Source organism: Perna viridis, chromosome 3 (genome assembly GCF_037379345.1).
Source record: "Perna viridis isolate PV_CMFRI_1.1 ecotype Kerala chromosome 3, ASM3737934v1, whole genome shotgun sequence".
Lineage (NCBI taxonomy): Eukaryota > Metazoa > Mollusca > Bivalvia > Mytilida > Mytilidae > Perna > Perna viridis.
In genome coordinates, this window is record NC_142447.1 from 16,945,583 (window position 1) to 16,969,880 (window position 24,298).

The following is a 24,298-nucleotide window of genomic DNA, read 5'->3' on the forward strand; positions in this document are numbered from 1 at the left end:
ATTGCAGTGAGTTGCAATCCTTGAAGACCTTTCTAACCACAACTGCAGAAAAAGAGGCTGTTGCAAGAGAAAAACTAGAGAAGTTCATCACAGAATTAATAGAAAGAGCTGATAGAGCAGAAAAAGAACTAGATGCCTTGAAAAACCACTTCCAGAACCAGAAATTAAAAAGAAGTGACATTCAGAAGTTAAAGAGGGATTTGGAAACAAGCATGGAGGATATTGATTCAGATGATGAGATGTCGGATGATTCAGATGATGTTAAAAGAGGATCTTTGTATCCAACATCACCTTCCCCATTGAAAAGGTACAGGTATATGATCCTTGACAAGATTATTCCAAGTTTACCATACCTGTTAACCCTCCCACACTAGGGGAGATACCCCGACACAATCAAAGAAAACAATTTGAATCTGCCACATAAAAATGTAAGATTTGTGGGAGGCATTTGGTTAAAATTACCATATTTTTTTGTAAAAAAATACCAAATAGTTGAATTTTTACATAAAATATTTGCTTTTAATTAAAAAATCTCTCTCAAGATACAATTCGAATGGGGGAGAATCACCCACCTGAACTGTTCCAAAGGTTAACAGGTATGCCTTACAAGTAGGTGTTAATTTTTGGGATTTTGACCAATTCTTACAATAAATTTTTGAGTACTTGCAATTTTTTCAGTTTAGTCAGCTGAAGTTAGGAGAATCTAACGTTTTAATCAGCACTGTTAGTTTGAAAAAAAATTAGCATTATTCTGGAAAATGCATATCATATAGGCTTTTTGGCATTAAGTTTTTCTAATGTCAATTTGTACATAAGTGAATATTTCAGTCCCTTACATTTTCCTCCCCTAAGTGTGTAGCTTCATGTGGGTGTCACATGAAATTCCTATGAATGGAACATATATATATTTGCTAAGCCTATTGTTTGTGCTGAAAATACTGTCATTTGGCCATCTTGATTGGGGAATCTGGTAATCCATCCATTACAATATAAGTAAATACATCTACATGAATGTGTCTCACGCAATGAAAATTTAAGTGTCTTATTTTTACAAAACCTATGATATGATGTATATAGTGTAGATTCAGTAATTCTTGATGAAGTCAAATTCAAAGAATACCAGGGTTAAATGATATTTAAGTATAAATATGTGTAAGAATCAGGGAAAATGTGAAAAATCAGAAACTTGCATAACAAAAACCCACTAATCTGACAACATAATTCACTCAAGGATGATTTCTTTGTTTAAAAAGACCTCTGTTCCATTTCTGCATCACTGGATTTTTTTTAGAATATTAGAAAAATGAGGTATTCGACAGAGTTATCTTCTGTGCATTCCAATGAATTATAACTCAATTTACCAGACTTGTCCTTTTCCTTGCTTTTGATGGTGAAATTAGTCAAATTATACTGTCAAAATGGTGTTTTTTTTCATACCATGTTTCACCCACTGCCTGATTCTTACAAATGTGGAAAAAAAAAATGTGGTGAATTTTTTTTATAGACAAAAAAAAAAATCATAAAGAAATAGCATAGCAAAAGAAAGTGGACATACAGCAAGGCTTTTGAAACTTGCAGTGATTTTTTTTTATAGACAAAACCCTGTTGTCAAAAGCAAAAATGGTTACCAAGGAATTAGAGGGATGAACCAATCAGCTAACTCAATTCCATATAGCCCATCTATTTGTGACTCTGGTTACTATGACAGCAAGATGATTTCTCCTAGGGAAAGCCACATGTCACCAAACCATCGTAAACAAGATCCAAAGGGTAATGGTATGAGAAAGAAAAATCAAAACAATGCAAGTGCACCAAGAAACAGACTGGATAGAAACAATGAGGCTCTTGAGGAAAATCTGAAAATGCATTTACCTGAACATAATAGAAGAATGTCTCCAGATACCTTTACAAGATACGTGCCATTTCCAACAGATAACCTGTCCCCTGATTTTGATGAAGGAGATATACAATCTCCTTCAGATTATATACCAAACTATGTAGGACAGAAACTGTCATTTAATCAGGCAAACATGGATACTGAGCCGAAAAAAATAACTCAAATTTCCGAAGATGAAATAATCTACATTCCATACAACAAAATGACTGGAGAGCCATTAGAGGTTATACTGTATTTAAAAGCATGGCTTGTCACCTTTTCTTTAGTTTGGTTGTAGGTAAGCATGGTGTTTTTTGTTATTGTCTTTTCTGTTTGGTTTTGGAACTTTTTGTTTTATGATTTTATGATGGGCTTTTATTTTTGATTGTAAGCATTTAGGCCAACTAAACGTAATTTTTGGTTTAAAGGCCATTCCTTGTTTCTTTTGTTTATGCCTCATTGTCCATTTTCATTGCCATACAAATAAGGCCAAAAAATATCATGTATGTTTCCAATTACACGTTTAAAAAAATTGGGGTAAGTAAAAATGTTTTTAACTATTTTTTTTACATTGAGTCTATAGTAGAAACATACAGATTTTAACCATGCTAATTGAAAAATGACTAAAAAGCTGTAGGATACACTATAGTTAGCTGAAAGAATAAAGTGGCTAGGGTAATAGGAAACCCACATAATTTTTCATTTGGCCTGAACTAACACATTCCTTGTCATTTTTATACTGGCTGTCATCATTAATGCCAAGAGAAAATTTATGTATGTTTAAGGTACATTGGAAGAAAAAAATAGGGAAGGTATGTCAGCCTCCCAAGTCAGGGTTTTGAGTCCATCCTCGCTCCCTCAAACCCCTGACATCACTCATTCATATTTATCGGGTATCGTCCAGCGCCATCAGGTGAGTTACTTAAATTTAACCCGGATCCAAAGTCCAATCAAATCACTTGCAATAGAAATTCCTGGATATAACTTGCAAAGTGGCTACATGTAACGTCATTTTTTTAGTAAAGACTCTAAACAGAATCTACAGTTATCATTTTTGCTCATATTGCATCATTTGTGACATCATACAACTTTCAGTTACTCTATCGGATCGTCCATTACCTCATATTATTGTTTACCTTTCATAGACATTTTATGTTAAATCGATTTTCATTGGTGCTTCTCACCTCTGGAAGCAACCAATCGAAATTGGCTGGACAATACCGCTAAAGATGAATGAGTGATGTAAGGGGTTTGAGGGAGTGAGAGTGGACTCAAAACCCTGACTTGGGAGGATGAGGTATGTAGGTAAAATCATTTTATATAGACACTTATGGGATAATTTCTTTAATAGGGCTCAACTAAAAATTGACAGTTTAGCAGCATTTTATAAAGAATACCAATAAAATGTGCTTAGGCAGGCAGAAAAAATAGGGTAGGAAGGGTAACCTTAAACAGGCATGTTTTTTTGTCTGGCCTAATCACTTATTTGGTCAACAAAAGAGTAAAAAGAAATTCCTTCAGTGTTTTGCATGATAAATGGCCTGAGAATCAAAAAAATAAATTTGAATGGCCTTTTTCATATTTTGCATGCTCACATGTAATCACATTATCATATTTACAATTCGCTGTTGTTTTTTAGTAGAATTACTTGTAACTTATTTCTGTGTCAATAGTTTATGAGAACAAACATTAAACAGAGATTGGAAAGGCAATGGGCCATGAGCCATTTGCCCTTTCTGGTTGGAAATGGCTCCTTCATCTAAATAAAAATTATACAGTTTCTTAACAAATGGCCCTTCCAAATAATGAATATCTTTGAAAAATCCTGAAAATGATCCCTTCTCATAATTTCCTTCCCAACCACTGATTAAATGTATCTTAAAATGTAACCAAACTATTGTAGAAAAAGTTACATGTACCCCAGTACCAGAGTATAAGAATTCATTGTGAAATAAAGCTGATCGCTTATATAGATATACGTTTTTCCAGAAATTTGCAGATTTTATCAACATCTGGTAAAACTTACTTGATTTCAAAGTAAAAATCTTGAGGGATTTACATTTTGATACTCCCCAGTTCCAGGAGTAAATAGTGAAAGGGATGTCTGACCTTTCTTTACAAAGGAGATATCAATCTCTTATTCTAACTCTTCGTACACCACTAAAAGGAATTTGATGAAATCTTCTCAGAACCTTTATTACATACATCCATTGTTCACTTGCTCCAAATCAATTTGGAAGTTTTATGTAGCAAATCATGAACTTTGTCCTTTATGAATATGGGGACGGAGGGGGGTGGTACGTATTTTTTGTCTTTAACTCCTTGTACTCTATGGATATACGAATTCAATGAAACTTTCACAGAATATATATTATATATTCGATTTGTGCAAATCCTGTTTTAGCAGTTTGTAGACGTAAAAAATGCATGTTGTCAAATGAGGGTTAGTGGGTAAATATTAAAATATAATTGAGCATTGCTCACAGTTTTTCTACCAGTAGTTTTTGCCTGTTTCCTGATATGTACAGCTGATGATTTAATTTCTCAATTGCAAAAATCATTTCATTCAATACTTTAATCCTGTTTGGAGAAGTTTTCCAGTGTATTGCTGTATTGTGGAGCAACCATTTTGATTCTGAGAGTGTTCTTGATTAGAGGTCAGATCTAGAATTTATCTAAAAAATAATCCACAACAAACTTTTGACCATTTTACATAAAAACATTCAAATGGAAAACAAAAGTACCAATAAGGCAAACAAAAAATAGTTTTGTGGTTCTCAGACTCCCTTTTGCCTTGAAGGTGCCCCATCACCTATTGTTGTTAAAACCACTACCCTAGTCAAAAAAATATGTAAAAAAAGTACTCTTACTGTTTTTGTAGGGTTGGGTTTGGATGGGTTTGACAATAATACAGGTATTAAAAGAAATGCCTCCATCCTACATTATTTTTTAAGTGGCTTGAGATCCATGAAAATAAGAAATGAATCAGTGAAGAAACCTTGCTCATTCTCCCTAAAAATCCAAATTTTGCTCCAGCACATTTAGAAAACAGGATTTACTTTTTAAAAACAAGTGAATAATGTTCAAATAAATATTTATCTTTTTTTCAGGATGTAGAACATCCAGAGAGACAACAGTTTGCTCAAGATGATTCCAAATATTTTGACAATGAAAGGAATGATAGTCTCTTGCCCAAAAACACATTTAAGTGTATTCCAACTCAGCTCCAGCAAGTTGATGACACTACTCAATCTTATTCAACTTCTGATTATCAAGGTCTTCCTCAAAAAGTACAACAAAGAATTCAGTTTAAGGTTCAACCAAGGCAAACTGAAGAGAAACAAACTGAATGGTCTCAGTCAAGTTCTTCCAGGCAAGTGCTTCCTAGTAGAAATCCTTATGAGTTACATCAGTTCAGTGCTAATCATCAATTTTCTGGCAGAAATCAACCTGAGTGGTCAGTTTCCAGTTCTTCCAGGCAAGGTTTTCCTGGACAAAGTCAGCCAGAATGGTCTCATTCAGGTTCTGTCCGACAAGGTCTACCTGGAAGAAACCAGCCAGAATGGGCTTACCCAAGTTCTACCAGGCAAGGTCTGCCTGGAAGAAACCAGCAAGAATGGTCTAATTCAAGTTCTGCTAGACAAGGTTTGCCAGTCAGGAAGGTAGAGCAGTCAGCATGCAGTTCAGACAGACAGGCTTTGCCTAGAGCACAGAATAAGTTTCCTAGCTCTGACCAATATGAATTACATGGAACAGGAGGAGAAAACTCACTATCTGATGTTCTGTCAATAACAGATGGTATGTAATAATAAAGCACCTCAATAAATTTCTGAATTTATGGTATCAATTTTTTTTCTTCTGGATTATGTTTCTTAAGTTTTTCCAAGATTTTCCATTATGTTAAAACTTCCATGTTGTGATATTTTATTTTTACAAACCATTATTATGAATTGCATCGTAATAATTTCTAGATGCAGTGGGTTTATTTTTCAAAATAATATTGTTTTATTTCAGAAACTATGCCAAGTGAGAATAATTCATCCTTCCAAAAGATAATGGATGAAAATGGGATTATGTGGGAAGCAGACGTGCCTCAAAACTATTCGCCAAGAGCCAGAACTTTGCCAGGCAATAGAAGACTCAATAAGAGTTCTTCTGAAAATGAAATTTTGTGTAACACTGATTCGCCTGGCAACACTGTTTCAATATCTAGAATTTTGCCAGGCAATACCGGTACTGGTAGATTCAGCACTTCTGAAGCAGGTATAATGTGGGATGATAATGCACCTCAAAACAATACATTAAGATGTAGAAATTTATTGGGCAAAAATAGCAGACTCAATTCTTCTTCTGATGGAATTCTGTGGGATACAGATGTGCCAACAATTAATTCTAGAATTGCTAGGACCTTGCCAACTAAAAACAACAGACTCGGTGCTTCAGAACCAATGCTAGCTTACAGGGATGACAGTGACACTTATGACAAATACAAGTCAACCTCTCATCTTTTAAGTAATGATAGGGGAGAAAATTTAGATGGAGTCTCTAGAAATTCAACTTATTCATACCCAAGGCTAAAAATGTCAGAGAAATTCAAAGAGGAGAGAAAACAGTTTTCATATAATTTGAAGAAAATCATGAAACTTCCCTTTTTACGAGAATCTGGTAGTCAGGTTGAACTGACATGTGACACATTAAGAGCCAAACGAGGAGAAGACATTTTTGAGAAACATGAAAATTATAGAAATGGCACTGATATAACAGATTCTGGTGAAATTAATCTGAATACTGAAGCTCCCTTTAGAAATTATCACTCTGAACTAAATTCAGAACCTTCAACACTGGAGAGTTCCACTCAGACATGGATGATTGATAGAGAGCACTTAGATTCTGATTATAAAAAAATGCAGAAATCAGGACCTGAAAGCGGGGTAAGAAGTTCTGTTAATGCAACCACTGGTGCTAGTCAATCAACATCATACAATGATCTATCATCAATTTTGAGTACCAATAATGCCATTGAAAATAAAATTTCGTCAGTGAATGAAAGTTCCATGTCATTAGAATGCTCAGCAAAGAGATCTCAGCTAAATTCTACTGCTAACAGTGTGGGAAGCTCGAATTCTTATCCTTCTGAGTCAAATATGATTAATTCACACAGACATCAGATATTGAACAATGAACCTGCTCGTAACAGTGTATCAAGCCAAAACTTGCCACAAAAAAATCAAGTTTACAAGCCTGATAATTTGAACAATGGTAGGAGTACTGCGTGCAAAGATAAAGATAATGTAGGTGATACAAAAGACAAAAAAATCAGGCATGATGGGAACATGCCAGTCAACAAAGAGAAAAAAAGAGATTTGTTTGAAGAACTTCGGCAAGAAAGTTTTAATGAAAGTCCTGATTTACTTGTCCCGGTTGTTGAACCTGAAGTTAAAAAATCTACTGAAAACTTAGATGATGTTTGGAACTCAAGAGGGAGTATTGATAGACTTGGAATTGTATCTCCACAAAGGCTACCTTCAGATATTTTCGGCTCAGAAATCTCTGGCTGCTCTAAAATGTATGGATCAAGAAATGATCCGGCAAGTGATAGCAGCCCAGGATTCTCTTCTAATGATAAGAAAAATTCTGACAGAAAGATGGTAAATCAGACAAATAGTGTAGAAAGTAGTGCATCAAATCCAATGGCTGGTCTCCTTAGCCAGCAATTGAATGATTCAGTGCTTAATCTAATTGCAAGTACAGTGAAAGATGCAGTGAGTCAAATAACTAGTGCTGTGAAGAGTCCTGATTCTCCAACAACAACCAAATCACATGATAAATCATATGATAAATCACATGACAGCTCACTCACTGAAAGCCATATCTATGTATCAAATGAAGAACAAGTAACTACCAAGGGAATGGATACTTCAAGTAATGAAGAAATGCAACAGGAATTGCCAGCAAAACTGCCAAATCATTTTGAAGTTACTTACTGCCCAACAGAGGAAGAAGTTGATTCAGTCATATATGACAAAAGTACAGAAAGTTTGAGTAATAAACCAGTCCATGGTAATCTAATGAGTGACTCTGATGGTGATATTGTTGAGGAGGAGGTTTTCCCTAATGATGAAGCTGTAGTTGCCCAGGGCAGGAGAAAAAGTCTCAGTAGACAAATGTCTGTAGATGTTCATAGGGTTCCAGAAATCTCTTTGCTTGACCTTGTAAGTTAAAATTAGTACATTGTAAGTAGAATAACAATATGATTAATATATATATATTTCATTGAATTTTTATTAGTATTGCTCTGCTCAGCTATATAGGACTTTTCATTTCTTCCCTTCTGTCTGTCAATCTGTTGCACTTCCCAGAGGATATTTTAAGAACCATTCCAATAAATTTTTTGCCCTTTAACACATGACTTTTGAACCATAAAATATAGTTCAAGGTTGATTAAGAGTATATTACATTTTATAAGTAGTTAGTAAAGGCCTTTTGTTAGCTTGATAATTTGGATTGTGAGGGTAATAAGGTCACCAGATCAACTGTCTAGTTTTCTTATCTGCAATAAGAATTCATCAATCAATCTAGTTATTGATATTTTAATGTAAAAAAAACAAAAAAAACCCAGAAAATCATAAAATTTCATACTAAATCATACATTAGTGTTATATCATGTTGACAACTGAAAGCCAAGCATTTAGTACATGTATTTGCATTATACTCTACTTTTTACTGTCAGAAAGTGCAAATTGTTAGAACTTCTAATTTAGAAAATTATTTAGTGGCTGAAAGTTCAATTCTAAAGGTATTAATTGTAAATATAACTAAATTGCAATGACAAAATAACTAAACCAAAATATATCACATTGTTAATATTTTTAAAAGTGCTTCATATTTACTTTGGATTTATTTTCTCTTAAAAACAATAGGTTGATGAATCTGATGGTGGGACAGAATCCTTGCCAATGATGAAAGAAGAATGCCTGACTTCTGAGCCTCCAGTTATACATAGAGGCCAGTCATTATCCCCAGAGCCCTTAGGACTCCTTACCAACCATTCCCTCTCACCAGAGCCCCATGTATTGATGATTGAAGAGGCTTTGACACCTGAATCATTAGACCAGGCATTTTTTGCTCAGCCTGAAACAGAGGTGGATGATGATAGCAGGCATTCAATTTCAAGTTTGGATGGATTTTCATTATCTAGGTCTTCATCACAAGGTAAGTTTTTTTTTACTATTGCTGGAAACTAATTTCTGTTTGTATTGTTGATGCATTTCCTTGCTTTGCAATACTGGAATAAAGTCAGGATTAAATGTTTGCTTAGCTTATTCATTATGATCTCTTAGAAATTCACAGTTCTGCTGTGTAACAAGAAAAGCTGAGCAGATCTGATTGTTATGCAACTCCATTCTCTCAAAATAGTATTTTTCACTAAAAATTTAGCAACTTTGTGATTTTAATTTTTTATATGATGGCAATTTGCAGTTGTATAATGGTATGGCACTGTTGTCATCATCCTCTGTGTTGTTGTCCGTAGACACTTGGTTTTCTTGTGATAAATTGAATATTAGTGGGTTGATCATTAAATATTTTGCAACAAGGTTCCTAACCACAAGAAGAAGGTTGGTATTGATTTTGGGGATTATGGCCCCAACTATTTTAGAATTGGGGGCAAAAAGGGACCAAAAACAAACATTTCATGGAAGTTAACTATATGTATATAACTCCAGTAAAAGCATAAGAATGTCTATGATGTTGTTCCACAATATTTTATACCACAATGATCAGACTGGTATTGATTTTGGGGGTTAAGACTTAGACAGAAAAGTGCATTTTCCTAGAAATAACTTGATTATTAGTGAATAGATTGCTTTGAAATTGTTTCACAACGTGCCATACCACTAAAAGAAGGCTGTGATTGATTTTGGGAGTTAAGACAAATTTGTTTGGAATTCAGGGCTACAAAGGGAGCCTGAAACAAGCATATTTCAGATGTTTGGACAATAACTTGAGTGAAAATGAATGGTTTTCATATAAATTTTACTTCAAGATGCCATACCACCATAGGAAGACTGGTATTTATTATTGGGGTTTTGATTTGAGCCAAGAAAGAATAACTGCCATAACCCAGGGAAGGCTCTGAATGATTTGAGGTTTTAACTTCAACCATTTAGGAATAAGGGGCACCAAGTGACCACTTCAGTTCTGGACAAATTTTAACCCTGTGTCAAATATCTAATCATAATCAAAATTCAAAGCTATGTCAAGTTTGATTAGTGTGTCCATACTTGACCCAACTGTTCAGAGTTTGACTCCTGTTATTGTATTAAGCTGCACCCTGCGAAGCAATTTTTTAACTAATGGTACATCCAAATTACACAAAAAAAAAATTGACACTTTGACAATCTTTTTTGCTAAAGTGTTAAACCATCACACCAGAAAAAGTTAACCATAGTCAGGCATTGCATAATCTTCAAAATCTATTTTGAAATTTGTAGTATAACTGACTTGCCACAAATCCATATCATCATGCCTGTTTCAGGTTCAGTTGTGAGCATTGAATATGCCATTACAATTCTGATTACACAGATAAAAGCCTGTTCATGATTTCAAAGGAATGTCATATGTTATTTACATGACATGTATGATATAATAGTCAAACTTTTGTTTACTTCGTTTTTCAGATTCAGTATTATCAGAGCGAATGTTAACTTACTCTAAAAGGGAGACAACTAGGAAGCGACGCCAGGCTCTTTGTCATATTTTTAGTTTCCTGGACACTGCTACTTTGATTCAGATTTCTTTGGTTTGTAGAGAGTGGAAGAAGATCAGCAGGCATCCATCACTATGGAAACATGTTATTCTGAAGAACCAAAAATGTTCTGTTGAGGTATTACTTTATATTTTATACACAGGTCAGCTGGGGGGGGGGGGTGGGGGGGCGGGGGGAGTACTTTTTCTGTAGTAGAAAATAACCAAATTTTACAGTTTCAATGAGAGGCTTACTGAAGGAATATCAAACAAAAATATTTGGAAATAAGAAAGCCCTGAATCACTAATCAGAAGCTTCTGCCTGTTTTTTTTGGCTGAGCAGCAGTTAAGTAACATATCTTGTGTTTAGTTCTGTCTTGCCAAGTTTCATTTGTTTTCTGCCGTGCACCGTCTAAAACAAAGATGTTTTTCTCAATGTATGCTTATTTCATGTATATTAGATGGTCAAGTATATTACAGTTCTTGTCAACTGAAGTTAGTATTGTATACATGCAGTTACATAATTTCTTTGGCATGAAAGAAATGACAGTTTAATGTAGATAATCTCCATTGTATGAAAGGGCACATGTTATGTGAACTTGCTGATAGGAAAGATATTTAACTTTGCATGCAGCATTCAAATGAATAGACCGTTCATGTTAACTGAGGGATAGTCGGTGAGCATTTGTGACATATACTTCTATTAAGTAGGGCTTAAGGATAGAAAAAAAATTTCTTGCAGAAGTGTATGTTAAGGGTTGTTCCATTTGAATCTACATGGGAAGGGGGATGCAGACTTTTAATTTTCTCATGGTGGGGGGGGGGGGGTAAATAAATATTTGTTCATATGTTGGTAGGGGAATGTTTGATAAATTGAATTATGTTGGTTGGGGTGAAATTTCATCTCTAAAATACAACACACCAGGGGGTTGGGAGCTTTTGATGCTCTGGTTTCCCAAAATATAGTACTACACATGTTGTTTTCAACAGATTGAACTTTTTTTTAAAATTTTATTTTTTTCTGGTAATGGGGGTATCTTAAGAATCTATAATATGTTTTGGGTGGGGGTTGGAAACTTTTATTTTTAGATTGGTGGAGGGGGTGTCTTTTACAAGTTGCATCCCCCTCCCCATGTAAATTTGAATGGAACAGACCTATGCATGATCATTGATTTGACCCTCCCACAGGTAATCTTGAAAGGGTCTATATATTTTACAAACCTTAAATCATATTATAAATTCTTGTATTCTAATATGACACACTTCAAAGCTTTTTAGACCTCAGCGATGGAAAAAAGGGATAAACACATGACCAACATTTCTTGCAACACGTAGGCTGCATTCATTCTATAATATGAAGAAACTAGTCCTATTGGTTTTTGTGATTTATTTCTTAATTATTTCTGTAAATTCAGAATTGTTATGTGTGTTATGTTTTTAAAAGTTAGATTTTTATGTTTTTCAATATCTTTATTTCCAGTTTTTATTGAATGTATCAAAATGGTGCACAAGCATGGAGACTCTTCATTTGGAAGGTCAGTATAGTACCGCGGCTGGTAACCTATCTGAAATTTTAAGTATTACTCTCCTCGGTAGAGGATCTTGAATTTTCAGTTTTCGAATGCTTGCAAATTTTATTTTCTGCTTGTGAATATTGTCATAGTTAGTAGTCAATGAAAATTAATCACCTTTTTGTGCATCCTAGTCACTAAATATGTGGAACATAAGGTTTTTTGGTTGCTATTAATGTAAACATACTAAAAAAATTGAATAACAAGGTCTGTTGATATTTGTTATCATCTAAAGCAGTCACTTCAATCAACAGAAAATGTTATGGTTCGAATGTAGAGAAAGTTTTGATTAAAAAGCTTTTTTTAGCAGTTTGTGATGCTTGTTTCTCTGTGTATATTTTTTTTATATTTTATATCCTTTCACATGTTGTAGGATTTGTTTTTCAATTGTTGTCTATTCTGTAATCCAAACATTTTTTTTTTATCATGGATTTTTTGGTGTTTGAACCTTTGGTAATTCTACATAAACTTCGTTTTAAAAGGGCTAATGACCAGAGACAAGAAAGAGTTTGAAACAGAGGAAGACTATGAAAAAAGAACAAGGTATCTTCAAGTTTTAGATACTCAAGTGTTTTATGATATTATAATCTGTACTAGACATACAGCCCCGATAAGGAAAATATTGCTAATACTGTGAATCTTCTGTTTTATTTTTGGAGTGTTAATTTTCTTGCTTTTGATGGCACAATCAAATTACTCACAGTCACAAAAATTTCATTGAAAATCACAATGTTTGATAAAAACCACAATTCAAAACTCTGAAATCAAACAAAAAATTGAAAAAAGCAAAAATATAGATGCCTATGAGTAAAAGTACTTTTGCAGTACAGTACATGTATATCAATCCAAAATGACGTTTCCACTGTACATGCATGTGATTAAGATCTGTAAGAGTAAAGTTGATTGTAAGTAATGACATCACAACGTAAAGTAGTATTGTGATGTCATAATTTACAATCAATTTCAAACTTACGACCTTTCGTGAATTTGTTGCCTGATTCTTATTGGGGATGTTTATCTCACCATCAACATGATCATGGAATAAGTCAATCTCCTTATGCAGAGGGTTATCTTTATCAAACTCAGTACAATGAGATAAAAATGATACATCAAAATCCATGTACATGGCTTGAAAGGGAAACCAGAAAATAAAGATGGTCTACATACACAATAAAACTGTCATATTCACTAAAATGCTTCATTAACTAAAACCTTTTTAGGGAAAAAAAACCAAATTGAGGCTTTCCTCAAATCCTTGAGTTTTCCTCAAATCTTCAAGTTCAAGCGATCTGATTAGTTGTTTGAGTAAAGAAATGATTTGAGGAAAATCTCAATTTGAGATTTTTTTATGAAACCAGTCTCTGAATTACTAGCTGAATTAATTACCCCTGGTTACAGTCATGTTTAATTAAGGGCTTAAACTGTAAGAACATATATTGTACACAAAAATTTACCTACTTTGTGTTTTTTTTTATACATTTTGCTGAAGTAATGAGAATCAATATTAACAAACAGGAGGTTTGTATACAGAGTCATTTTATGTATGACTATGTTTCAGAGCCATGTTAGAGCCAGGGTTGGAGAAGCTGTTACAGGTGTCTGAATCTACACTGAAAACTGCTACTATTATACACTGTGAAAATATCATCACAGACAAGTTAGTATTTCAAGGTTATTTATGTTCCAGGACGACTTAATGATATGAGCTTATATGTTTCATCAATGGGAAAAATTATTGGTAGTATGATAGAGAATTTCGTAATCACCATGTTTCAAATGAATTTCATGAAATTCAGTTAGATGAATGATATAGATCTATGCATGTACTAACTGAAAGTTGAATTATTCAATTTTCAACTAGAATGTTTCTCCCATTTCTGTTTTGCGATTTGTGTCTACCTCAGTCTTCTAAAACACATGTAAATGTTGGTTCATTCCACCTGTTGATTGATTTGTGTTTATTTGGGGATAAATGAATTTTTAACTTAAAATGTCAAAAATAATATTTTGAGACCAGGCCTCGGCACCACATTACTTTCTTAATAAATTACAAGAGTTTGCTAAAATTCTGAACTATTTTTGACATCATCAAATTCAAAGACTTTAACTGGAGTTACAATGGAAGTTCAAAGAATATTCTTAGACATAACTTTTTTTTGAAGCGTTATTGGGCTGGGGCCTATTGTTTAATTTAATTTTTGAGTTTTTGACCCTTGCTAGTAGATAAGTGAACTCATGAGGTTCAGTTACAAATGACAAACATTACAAAGTAGACAGATTTTCATTTTGTTCAGATAAATATTGGCAGTATTGATTACCATACCTTTTGAGTGTCAGTCTTTGTAAGAATAAGGCAGTAGGTGAAACATGGTATGAAAAAAACCATCATTTTGATAGTGTAATTTGACTGTTTGCACCATCAGAATTAAGGAAAACAGACAAGATTTGCAGTATCATGCTGGTCCATTGAGTTACAATTTCATTGAAATGCACTGAAATCAACATTTCAAGGGCAGATAACTCTCATAAACCTAATTTTTCTAAGATTCTATTGTAAATTTCTGCGCAAAGCCAGTGATGCAGAGATCAAATAATGGTCTTTTTAGATAGAGAAAGTATCCTTTAGTGATATTACATTGTCAGATCGGTGGGGTTTTGACATGCACGTTTCTGATTTTTCCCATTTTGCCCGATTCTTACAAACACTTACACTTAAGTTTATGTTTCAGAGGGCTATGGTTGGTTAGTTGTTACAGTCGAGTTGTGAGGAAGGTGACCTATATCTGCAACAAGGATTTACCAGGTGCTGATGTAATTTGGGCTCTAGGAGCTGGCTGTCGTGACATCAAATACCTCAATATAACCTTGACAGATCCAAGGTAAGCTAAGTGAAAACTAATTAATTTTCTTTTTTGGGGTTTTCACTACATTCTCAGTTTCTACAACTTAATATCACCACTTAATGAATATTGACGTTCATTTAGGGTAACTAAAGATTTGTTTTTTTTCTCACACCCTCCTACATCTGTTTTGCTGTAAAAAATGAAATAAAAAAAAAGGACTTCCCTTATCATTTTTACTTCAGTGAAAAATGAAAAAAATTCTCTTATGACTAATAACTTTTTGGCAAAAATAAATAGTTAAAAAGAAGTGCCTTCCTTCTTCATTTGTTTCCAGCAAAATTGCCTGGGAACCAAAAACATTTTTTTAAAATTAAATTTCCTTTTGTCTACCCAAATCCCTCCCTCTCGGAAGTAGACATGATTTTTTTTCTTCTTTTTTAGCGGATTTCTATTTCAAATCTGCATTTTACCGTTACATACTTTTTTTACTGTATACATGTATTTACTTCTGATTTTGCCAATTTCTGCTTTATTTGTTGACCTTGTAAAGTCATCCCTATGGAAGTATGTGTTATGTGTTTATTAAGTACTCCTACGTCTAAGAATCAGGCAAAATGTGTATAAAGTGTGGCACATGAAGGGAAAAAACACAGAGATTTTATTGCATTAAACAAGTATTTATACCCAATTACCCCCAAAAATAACCATCAAAGTGTTGTAAAGTTTGCCTTTTTAGGATATTGATAGGCCAAATTTAGTTGAAATGCACTATGGAAAAATGGTGGGAAAATTTTCCTTCACTTTTTCCTTATATAAACAGTCAAAAAATATCTACGTCACATATGCTTCAGGATAAATTTAAATACCTTTTCAGTTGTTTGTTAGATGTATTGAATATATTTGAGGCAAAAAAGACCAAATTGAGAAATATGATGTGCCACCCATTGCCTGATTCTTACACAGAATGGTACTTAAGTACTTTCAGGCAAAACAAAAAAGTATACTGTGGCATTATTAGATTACAATAAAAATTCAGAGCTGAATCAAGTCAGAATATTGTTTCAATACTTGTCCCCCATAGTTTCATCTCTGCTAGTGTACCAAGCTCCACCCATGGAATATTTTATTTTGTATGATTTTTTTTAACCCACATTTGCATAGCTTATTAAAGTGAGACCTGCATAATATAAGGGCAGAAATAAATTAAATCATTCCCTGATAATGTTAAGGTGTAGCAACTAGCAATCTTTAAGATGGCAGAGATCAGTAAAATTTCTATATATTTTGAATGGTGGATCAGAATTATTTATTCTCCCATTCTCAGTGATCTACTTATATGAAAAAGCTAAATGTTAAAAAAATTTCTCTGATATTACAACAGTCTTTATTTTTTAATTTGTTTCAGTTCTGCAACTGGTGTAAAGTTCAATAACAAATGTTTACAAGTGATATCACAGTTTTGTCAGGACCTACAGACTCTATGTATTGGTGGCACTGAGATCGATATCAATGGGCTTGTTCTCATCGGTGATGTATTGTAAACGTATTAATTTTTGCAGTGTACTAATTTTCGCTATTTTCACAGCAGACAGAAAACTGTGAAAAATAATACATGCAAAATGGATTTTTTAACACTATATGATGCTTAACATTTTTTGAAACCTTGAAAATTATTATCTGCGAATATGTTCACCGAACAGAACACGTGAAAATTAGCAACCGTGAAAATTAATACATTTACAGTTTACGTTCATTATATGACCAAAAAATCATAACATTTTCAAACAAAGTTTTGGGTAAATATAGGATAAAAAGGTTGTGTGAATATTTATCTGTCTATCCATCATAATATCGTCTACAACTGCTTCTTTACAATTTACTAGATTTTCATGAAACCATACAATGTTAGATCATTGTAGTATATAACAGTCACTAAACTGAATTTGAAGATGTTTAAAGGTATTATGTCTTCTTTTGCCCTGTAATAACGCCAAAGAAAGTGTCTGTGTTCTTAAAAGAAAAAAATACTGTAGGGGGTATAACTCCCTTTAAGAACAGTTCTAGTTTTGTAAACTGTCATTTTCTAAATGTTTGTATGAACACCAAATTTGAAAATGCTTTTATTAATTCTTCAATTAAATTGAATTTTACAATACTTATCACTGAGACCCTTCAATAGAAGCCTACTGTACACATATCATGAAGAATTTGGGAGCATCAATACTTGTCATATTTGAAGCTAAATTTTAAGTGAATTTTTTAAAGGTCAGAAATTAGGGTCCCTGAGGTGGATTTATAATTGTACTCTAAAATTAAGTTAAATATTGCCAGTCATTTCTTGAAGGTACTTGTTTGAATTAATCCAATATGAAAAAAGTAAACCAACCACCTGTAATAAACTTCCATTTACTTATGTGTGGTTCTGTCTAAAACCAGACAGGGGGTGTGGTTCATCATATCTTCAGATAATGAAACTGTTCAGATACATTTGTTACTACAATGTCCAAAAGCCCAAAAACTGCAAACATTGATGATTATTACACTGAATCCTGCCTGAAATATGAAATATGGGATTTGCTTTCGTAGAAAAGTCAGGAAATTACTTGACTATTTATAGATGAGAAACACGTGGTTTTACTTACAAATACACACAGCGTAAAGAAGGTCAATAAACAAGACAAACACAATATATATTATTATTTATTGATAAAAGAACAATACAATGAGAAGGTCTATAACAATTAAATACCAGATCAGAAATGTTGAACAGTGATATCCCTGGTTGATCCACAGTATCGTTGTCTTACCTGAACTCGCACTTCCGGTAAAATCGTAATTTCGGTTATAAGAATAGCCCGGTTATTTGCATAATTTTTACTGGCAAATAGGCTATGCAATTAAGCGGAATCTATTGTACTTAGAAACAACGCTTCTTTTGTACATTTCCTTGAATCTACTATATATTGTAAAATATTTTTTGACTGTTTGTATTGTAAAAATTTCGGCAGGAAATTTTCCGGATCTTTTTATGTAGTAGAATATAACAAAATTTTAAGTGTTAATTTACTAACTTTTATTTGAACATTTATATTTGAATACAGTTTTTGTTAGGCCTACTTAAGAATTATTTGGGATTAAGAGATGCATGAATCACTAATCATAAGCTTCTATCTAGTATTAAGGCAGAGCTGCACTTCAGTTATACTTATACTAAAAAAGCATACCTACTTCAATTTTATTTATACGATAAAAATGTAACCTACCAGTATATCTAATGCTTCAGTGATTTTTTTTATTTTTAGCAAAGAGTTGCCAGAGATTGAGTAAACTAGAACTACATTATAGCAGCTGTGTAACTGAGGATACAATGGTTGCTATGTGTAGACTGGGACTACAACATCTAAAACAGATAGTCTTCCATTTCACTCCAGTAGAAGCTAAAGCAATTCTCCAGCTGTGTAGTAAGTTTTTGTATATGCATTGGACAAAATTTGTGGCAAATTGATTTTGGTCTGTATGTCCGTTCTTGTATACATCCTTTAGTGAATATAGAATCCTCTATCTAATTTAGTTATTAGAAATAAATCTTCTAGGTCACTCAGAGTATATGCCCATTTGTACATTTTTTCAAACAGACTTAAGGAGTTTACCTAAGGTGAGGAACACAACTCATACAAATCATTGGAATGTTTGTATTCAGCATTTTACATCAATCTCATGTAAGCATCAAACTAACTTGGAATGATTTTATTCTGTATCAAATTCTGTACCTGATAGGCATTGGTGAAATTTGATATGATACAAACATATCCTTGATTTCAAGGGTTATGTTCCTTACCCTAGGTCTACCTCCTTAATGTCCTATAGCAACTATTTTATGCATTTCATGATGTGGGTTTATCCTTATCTGCAAAGTTTGGGGTATATAGATTCTTAGTCTAAATGTCTGTCCAATACCAACGAAATTTGTGGTATGTACATGTAGAGTTTTGGTCTGTGGGTCATCCTAACAAAGTTTTTACGAATATAGATTATTGTATTCTTTTGTAAGCTAGCAAATTGAAGGGAATCTCAACAAGTCATGTCAACTTATTACAGTCACAAATATTGGAATAGTTTCCACAATTTCACACTGAGAATCACAAAAACCATCTTATGGATGTTGGCTGGTCATGTTCAGCCATTTTTGTCAGATTTTCAGAGTCCTTTGGTTTTATCCATTTCATTGCATTAATATTTTTTGGCTAGTGACCCTCAATTATTCTATAAAAAAAGAAAGCACAGGTATGTCTTCAGTGGAAAGATGTACTAGCTATTAAAAATTACACTCTGTTTGATCACTTTGGAAACTTGGTGAGAACATAAGTTTAAATTTCTAGTTTAATTGTTGAATGAAGTCTCATTTGGTTTACTGCGATTTTTCTCCTCGCTTTTATGGACCCTGCAGGAGGTCTGGTTAGGTTTTAAGAAAGGCTATGATCCAGATGAAAGTAAAGGCTAAATGTCCAACAAGGCTCTCATAGAGCACCTCTTCACATGAGTGCAAGACAAAATACCTGGATTGTCCTAATCTCATTCATGTAGGTTTTTCCTTATATCTTTTCTACCAATCAGTCTGCTTAAAATCTATGATTTGAGGAAATAAAACTTAGTGATTTGAGACAAAGTGTGGACCTTTCTTTATTTATTCCCTACCCCTTTCCTCGTGCCTGCAATGCATGCAAGTTACCCTCAGTCTGTAACTATTGCTTCATTCTTTTTTTCCGACGCAGTCAGTATAGTTTCACTTTTTACCCTTTGACCTTAAAGACGCTTTTCTATGGAAATTCAAGTCATTTGATCGCAATTCTGTTTCCCAATAGGCCAAATACTGATAACTTAATTGCGTTCAAAATAATGGTCTCGAAAGTATGTGTCATGTTTCAGTGTAGAAAAGAACAAAATTTTACTGTGTCGACTATCTTTTTTAAAGAGAGTACTTGTTTTTCTTCAGAATCGTCCAAACATCTTAGGAAGATTCACATCTCCCTAGATATTTCGAACTTTGATCTGAAAGGAGAATACAAGGAAGAAGAAAAGATGAAGAAATATGCAGATATGGTCAAGCATCTCAAGGTAGGTTAATTATTTTGTGTTTATTTTGTGGGCAGGTTTCAATGTACATATTGTGTTCAAACTTTTGTCTGTCTGTCTGTTTTTACAATCATCAGGTGTACAATGACTCAAAAACATAAGTTGATTGTTGAATAAAGTCACATTTGGTTGACTGGGAACTTTTTCCACAAAGATGTATTAGCCATTGAAAACGACTCTATTTGATCTTTTGGAAACTTTGTAAAAACATAAGTTTAAATTTCTAGTTTAATTATTTAATAGTCACATAAATAAAGAAAGCAATGGTATGTCTTTAGTTACAAAAAGAAAGCACAAGTATATCTTCAGTGGAAAGATGTACTAGCCATTAAAAATTACACTCTTTGATAGAGTGTCAAGTAGACTATTTGATCTCCTTGGAAACTTGGTAAGAACAAATATGCAGATTTTAGATGATTTAGATAAATTTTCAGTACAGTGTTTGTCTTCATTGAAGGAAAAGGGTAATACAATCCATGAGGAAAACCAGGCTATAGGTAACATTCATCTCTGGTTGAAGTAAATGCTAATTTTTTTTAACCCATTCATTTTTTGTCAGGAATTGGAGAAGAAGCCTGGTGTTGGGAACATTCTGAAACTCAACTGCGGAGAAGTCTTCATCAACACAGAAAAGAAATTCTTTGGCCTCTTTTAAATGTGTGAACCTGTGTTACTAAATTAAATATTTTAAAACAAATGAGAGAAATGTTGAAAATATACATGATGACATGTAATGGTATTTAAAGTACTAAGTGTAAGTTTTTGTAAGAATCAGGCAAAATGGGAAAAAATCAGAAACATGCATATCAAAAACCCTCTGACCTGACAATATAATTTCACTCATGCATGCTTTCTGTATTTGAAAGGACCATTATATGTTCTATGTAACACTAAATTTGCACAGAAATTTTTCAATAGAACGTTAGAAAAATGAGGTTTTTGACAGAGTTATCTGCCCTTGAAATATTCATTTTCAGTGCAATTCAATGACATAACTAGATTCACTGATAGGATGTGGAAAATCTGGCCTTTTCTCCTTGTTTCTGATCGTGTAAATAGTCAAATTAAACATTCAAAATGATGTTTTTTTTTTCACCCACTGCCTAATTCCTACAGATACTGACACTTAATTTTTTAAAAAGTAATTGTCTATAAAGTTGAGTATAATCATTTAAGTCAATCTGGTAAAAGTTGTTTGTCTTCATATTATATGTATTTATATGATGTTTACTAAAATTTAACCTCCATTTAAACTATTCAAGGGGGATAACTTGTGTATGAGAAACTATTATGAGATATATTTAATAATGTGAAAATATTATTGTTATATTTTTGAAATATTAAAGGGGGATAACTTGTGTATGAGAATAATAATGTGAAAATGTACACTAATATTGTTATACTATTCAGAACTATTATTTTCATGTTGAAGTATATGTTATTATAATATGAATATATTTATAATCCAAATAAAACTAAAAAACTCTTCTACTGACAACATATGTTAGATTATCTAAGTAAAGGATTGTTGGGGAAATGGAGAGTCATACACTGTGATCAGTGTTATATGGCATTTCTTCATGCAAGATAATTAAGGAGATAGACCTAGGGTAAGGAACATAACTCTTGAAATCAGTGATATGTTTCTATCATATTCAATTTCACCAAAGCCTATCAAGCTTCCATTTGAAACAGAATAAAATCAGTCCAAGTTACTTTTATGCTTAAATGAGATTGGTGTTAAATTCTGAATACAAACGTTTCAAAGTATTGTAATAGTTGTGTCCCTTATGGTAGGTCTACCTCCTTCAGATATGAAAATTTAAAGAACAAGCTTGTCAAATGTTTTAAAATTGTACATTTAACTATCAATCTTGTCATACAGCAAAACAGTTTGTTTTGATGATGTAACATACAGATTTGAACCAACCATCTGCTGTGAACAAAATAGTTGGTAAAAGTTTTCACAGTGGTCAGTAGATGTGAACATTGTGCATCAGGTTTATTTTGACTCGGCAAGTTTCTATTTAACTGGCACTAAATAATATTTCTAAAAAAAATCTGCACTAAATAGTTTTTATCTCATGTAAGCCATTGCCATCACTTTGCATCTGTCATCATAATTATTGTTGTCTATCATCTTCATCGTTAGAGCAACTGAGTTGTGTGCCCCAGGTGGTGGAATGGGGTACCCCTGGTGTGTTACATTTCGTGTTCATTTTATCATCCATTTCATGTTCATCGCCTGAGTATAGCTGTAATATTGCTGCTCGAAATAAACCCCAACAATCAATCAATCAATCATTGTTGTCCATCGTTGTCTTTAACAATTTTCAAAACTCTTATCCTCTGAAACAACTGGGCCAATTTTAACCAAACTTGGAATGAATGTCTTTTGGGCTATTCTGCATAGAAGTGGTGTATGATTTTTTTATCTTTTGAAAAAAAAAAAAACATGACCGCCACTACTAAAATTAGAACATAGAGGTCAGACAGAATTTTTTTTGCATATATTTCCAAAACCGTTAGATTTAGCCATATTCTGACAGGGAAAAGTGTTTAGCTTGATGAGAACTATCAATGGTCAAATTTTCGTAGAAATTAGTTAAGCCATGTAAGAGTTATTGCCTCTGTTTGATGCTTTATCTTTTTTTTTGTAACCGCCTGAATATAGCTGAAATATTGCTGCTCGGACGTTAAACCCCGATAATCAATCAATCTATTTGTTTAATGTTATTTTTTTTAAAAATCTCTCTCTGACACTACTTGACCAGTTAGAACCCATACTTGGGATGAATGTTACTGAGGGTGTTTTGCATAGAACTAATGTGGTGATTTATTGATCATTCGAAAACATGGTCGCTATAACTAAAAACAGAACATAAGGGTCAGATAGAAGTTTTTCATATATATTTCCAAAACCGTTAGGTTTTGCAAAAATCTGACCCAGTTAAAGTGTTCAGCATGATAAGATCTATTTGTGGTCAAATTTTTGTGGAAATTTGTTAAACCATGTAGGAGTTATTACCCGTTTTTTTCACTATTTTAATGTTATTTTTTTTTAAATCTCTCTAACACTACCAGACCAATAAGAACCAAACTTGGTATCAATGTTCCATACGTTATTCTGCATAAAACTGATGTGAGGATTTGTGATCTGTCGAAAAACATTACCACAGTTATTAAAAACAGAATATAGAGGACCGACAGAAGTTTTTCTCATATATCACCAAAACTGATTAACCAAATTCTGACCACGTTCAACATAATGAGATATATATGTTGTCAAAATGTTAAGTTAACCTATTTAGCCATGTTGGAGTTATTGCCCTTCTTCGACATCTTTGTTATTACTTATCAATAATAATCCTACCAGATGCAATAAAGTTTATATGTAATTGCCAATATCACTTTCGGACGGTTTTGCATGGTTTTCTCATGGACAGCCTCTTAATAAGATTGTTCCTTAGGTATGAGCGTTAGGAATTTCTACGTGAAATTGCGCAAATATTAAACGAGAAAAGAGAGGGGATCACCTGAACTTGGCGATCACAATACTGGGAAAAAAATATTCCAGTATTGTTGTTTTTTTCAATAAGAACTTGACAATACTGGAATATGAGTGTATTCCAGTATTGTTATATAGAAAAGTGACTGTTCTAGTACATTATACGAGCAATTGATGAAATACATTTTTAGCTCACCTGACCATATTAGGCATTCGACGTCGTCGTTAACAATTTTTCAAAACTCCTTTCCTTTGAAACTACCAGACCATTCAGAACCAAACTTGCTATGAATGTTCCTTAGGGTATTCTGCATATAGCTAATGTGTGGATTTTTGATCCGTCAGAAAATATGGCCGTTACTAAAAATAGAACAAACGGGTCAGACGGAAGTTTTCGCATTTATCTCCTAATCCGTTAGGTTAATTCGAATTCTGACTATGGATAATAGTGTTCATCTTGTTGAGATCTAATTCTGGTCAAATGTTCGTTCTAATCTGTAAAGCCATATTGGAGTTATTGGCCCTTTTCGACCTTTTTTCTCTATTTTTCCTTCAAAAATCTGCTCTGAAACTACCACATCAATTAGTACCAAACTTGGTATGAATGTTTATTTTAGGGTAT

The 24,298-nt window shown here is 33.2% G+C and overlaps 1 protein-coding gene across 4 annotated transcripts in view; it reads left to right on the top strand.

Moving 5' to 3' along the window:
- The window catches only part of LOC148621221 (uncharacterized), a 34,659-nt gene extending 13,005 nt beyond the window's left edge, over positions 1–21,654 (top strand). For all 4 annotated transcript variants that reach the window (XM_088575357.1, XM_088575359.1, XM_088575358.1 and 1 more), the window contains 14 exons: positions 8–307; positions 1,595–2,120; positions 4,987–5,674; positions 5,891–8,088; positions 8,797–9,088; positions 10,555–10,760; positions 12,102–12,156; positions 12,675–12,735; positions 13,751–13,849; positions 14,922–15,071; positions 16,441–16,562; positions 18,338–18,496; positions 20,029–20,150; positions 20,728–21,654. In XM_088575357.1, the coding sequence (XP_088431483.1) occupies positions 8–307; positions 1,595–2,120; positions 4,987–5,674; positions 5,891–8,088; positions 8,797–9,088; positions 10,555–10,760; positions 12,102–12,156; positions 12,675–12,735; positions 13,751–13,849; positions 14,922–15,071; positions 16,441–16,562; positions 18,338–18,496; positions 20,029–20,150; positions 20,728–20,823 (5,074 nt within the window). In that variant the 3' untranslated portion in view covers positions 20,824–21,654. The remainder of the gene's footprint in view (positions 1–7; positions 308–1,594; positions 2,121–4,986; positions 5,675–5,890; positions 8,089–8,796; positions 9,089–10,554; positions 10,761–12,101; positions 12,157–12,674; positions 12,736–13,750; positions 13,850–14,921; positions 15,072–16,440; positions 16,563–18,337; positions 18,497–20,028; positions 20,151–20,727) is intronic.
- The last annotated feature ends 2,644 nt before the right edge of the window (positions 21,655–24,298 follow it).